This window comes from Pollicipes pollicipes, unplaced genomic scaffold, assembly GCF_011947565.3.
Source record: "Pollicipes pollicipes isolate AB1234 unplaced genomic scaffold, Ppol_2.1 Scaffold_6686;HRSCAF=7923_pilon_pilon_pilon, whole genome shotgun sequence".
NCBI classification, from domain to species: domain Eukaryota; kingdom Metazoa; phylum Arthropoda; class Thecostraca; order Pollicipedomorpha; family Pollicipedidae; genus Pollicipes; species Pollicipes pollicipes.
Genome location: NW_023596921.1, coordinates 41,261,991 through 41,265,216, shown reverse-complemented (window position 1 = coordinate 41,265,216; position 3,226 = coordinate 41,261,991). Strand labels below are relative to the sequence as shown.

Sequence of the window (3,226 nt, the reverse complement as noted above, 5' to 3'; positions counted from 1 at the left end):
GGCAACTTGGCCAACATCCTTAGCTCCAACGGCATGAAGGAGGAGGCGGAGCGGGCTTACAAGCGGGCTCTCTCCTACCGCTCCAACATGGCTGACGTTCATTACAATCTGTAAGTGTTGACGTAGACTGTATCCTGTACAGTGTTGACCAAGCCACAGCGTCATTAGGGCACCCGCACCACTGCTCGCCGTGGTATCCGCCGATATGACGAATCTGGACCTAGGCACAGTCTTACCACCGTCAGTCTGGCAGTCCTCCCGAAACCGTACAGGCTACACGCGAAGTCGGCGAAGCATGCGTGTTCAACCATCGCTCCGACTAGGGACTTTACCCAAATCCGATCAGTTACACTGTGCAGCAGCAGCAGCCGAGTGACTGTGTGTTACGGACAACAGTGCGGTCATTTTCGGCTGTCCTACACGACTTGCTCTCGTTCAGGCAGTTGAAGGCCGGCAACGGCGCCTGACAGGCGCCTCGTGTCCGGAGAAAGTCGGCCGCAGCACGTGACAGGCCCTCTGGCTGATTGTGTACCGGCCTGCGCCGCGACACGACATCTTCGGGGGCGACCGAAAACTGCACCAGGTTGTCCGGCTGATTAGTCGGCTAGTCAGTGACATCCGTGGGGCTGCTGTCACCTGGGACGTGCCGACAGCGCCCGGTTTCCTCCAGCGACAGCATGCAGCGACCGCACCGTCCGCCGGCTGTCGCTCGGCGACGGGGCGGAGGCGGCGGACGTGCACGACAGCGGACAGTTGCGGCGAAAATGTGCCGCTGCTGCACGCTCCGTGATGCCCGGGCAGGGTTGCCATGTTCCCAAGCACTAATGACCGCGATTATCCGCCGATATGGAGATGAAGTCCACCCACAGAGACATTTTGCTGTTCTGTCTGCATGTGCAGACCCATGGCGGAGACAATGATCACCAAACGGTCCCTCATAAAATGTTATGACATGTACCTGCGACTAATTAGCAGCGCGACGCTGTGGGTTAGGGATCGGCCGTGTACAGACCGAAATTACAAACCGGCGATTAATCCCCTGCAAAGGATCAGACGGTATTAAGAAGGCGATAATGTCTTTTTCAGGGGGATTTTATATCAAGAACAGAAACGGTACGATGAAGCTCTTCAGTCTTATGACAAGGCAATTCAATATCGTCCGAGGATGGCCAGTAAGTGTGATTATCCACATGATTTATAGACTCAACCGTGTCCGATTAATACACATGTAAATATGAACCATCACTGTTACACGTCTGTGCAGATGATCCATCTTGCAAGAGTGATCCTAACGACGAGCATTAGCTTCCGGGGGAGAAGCCCGCCTGATGATTCAGAAGTGGTGCCACTGTGCAGCGCTCATGTCCGACACACACACCGCACCCTCTCCCGCGTCAGCACCGACGCCTCCGCACGCGCGCGGCCTGGCTCCGAGCTCGCTGCTGCTCACGCGCGGCCGGCCGTTCCCAGTGGCGCACCTGAACAAGGGGCTGGTGCTGGGCCTGTCGGGACAGCGCGAGGCAGCTGCCGCCGTCTACCGGCACTGCTCCACGCTGGACGGTGCCGGCCTCAAGGACCCACGGACGCACGAGGCCACCAAAATATCGGCTCTCTTCAACCTGGGCCGTCTTCACGCCGACGAGGGCAGCTTTCGGCAGGCGATTGCCGTGTACCAGGAGGCCATCGAGCGGATGCCGGCGCACTACCAGCCGCAGGTTAGTGTGGCGGGTCTCCCTCAGTCAGTAGACGGTGTTGAGACGGCGGCACCCCGCTGCTCGGCCTCTCCCCCCCCCCCCCTCTCTCCTCTCTCCTCTCTCTCTCTCTTCTCTCCTTTCTTTCTCTCTCTTTCTCTGTCTCTGTCTCTCCTCTCTCTCTCTCCCCTCTCTCCCTCCCTCTCTCTCTCTCTCTCTCTCCTCCCTCCTCCTCCCTCTCCTTCCTCTCTCCTCCCTCTCTCTCCCCCTCTCCCTCCCCTCTCCTCTCTCTCTCTCTCTCCTCTCTCTCTCTCTCCTCCTCTCTCTCTCTCCTCTCTCTCTCTCTCTTCTCTCTCTCTCTCTCTCCTCTCTCTCTCTCTCTCTCTCTCTCCCTCTCCTCTCTCTCTCTCCCTCCCTCTCTCTCTCCTCCTCTCTCTCCTCTCTCTCTCTCTCCCCCCGCTCCTCTCTCTCCTCTCTCTCTCTCTCCTCCTCTCTCCTCTCTCTCTCTCTCTCTCTCTCTCTCTCTCTCACCATATGTGCTTACTGCCGACAGGTTTTGAGTAGCGTTCGCAGTTTGGATAATGCAATGTTAGGATGCTTGTCGTGATTTAAGTGCTCGCGTTGTGAACAACAACGTGGCGCGTGCAAGCACGTGAGAAAAACGCCACAACACGAGTACTGCACCTGCTGCACTCCGTGCTCGGACAGTCCGCCACCCTACTCGGCGCGCATCTGGCCGCGGGTGGCTGCCCTCGCCCCCCGTTCGCTCTGCCTGATCCTGGCTCCGTGCGTCGCCAGAGTCTGACAACATGCTGGGCGAGGCGTTCTTCAAGGTGGACAGGCTGTCCGAGGCCGAACACTGGTACAAGGAGGCGCTGCGTGCCAAGCCCGATCACGTGCCGGCGCACCTCACCTACGGCAAGCTGCTGGCCAAAATGGTAGGCGGCGCAGATGGGCGGATCGGGTGGGTCGCCTGCTGCCACGCGGCTTATCTGGCCGAGCTCTCGCGTGAGGTAACACCTGTTAGTTGTGCCAGGGATGGACAGAAAACTGATAAAGCTCTCTGTCGCCATGGCAGGGTCCACCAGGTGTTCGCGTCTTAGGGAGCTTGTAAGCATCCGCGGAACAAGGATAGTGCTTCAGCTCCGCAACAGGCTTGTGACATTTATACTTGGCACGTCCTCGAGTCAAGGCACTTCAATTGTGCACGGCGTTTTTACCTCTCATTTTGATAGGTCTCGGTTGCATCCGCAAACAGCACCGCGGCGGACGCGGCGTGCTTAGATTGTAAAACTCAAAAAACGCCTTTGAGAACTGTGTTCAGCTGCTCAGCGCGCCATGTTCTCGTCAGCTCATGTCATCTCATCTGCCATCTCGACCATGTTCCACGTTGACGGCTTGTCACTAAACGCTCAAAAAATCACTGCATAACACCCTAGCCTGTCACAGGAGACGAAATATGCATTAGCGCCATAACCAGACAAACTGGATTGTCCCGCAGCTGTGCTAGCAGTGTCCAGGGAAGCGGCGTTCCG

The 3,226-nt window shown here is 57.7% G+C and overlaps 1 protein-coding gene across 1 annotated transcript; it reads left to right on the top strand.

Moving 5' to 3' along the window:
- Positions 1–11: 11 nt before the first annotated feature.
- On the top strand, positions 12–2,496 carry LOC119108345 (protein O-mannosyl-transferase TMTC2-like). Its single transcript, XM_037231920.1, has 4 exons — positions 12–110; positions 1,087–1,172; positions 1,471–1,738; positions 2,490–2,496. Exons 1-4 carry the CDS (start codon positions 34–36, stop codon positions 2,494–2,496), a joined length of 438 nt encoding a protein of 145 aa, XP_037087815.1. The 5' UTR covers positions 12–33.
- Positions 2,497–3,226: the final 730 nt, after the last annotated feature.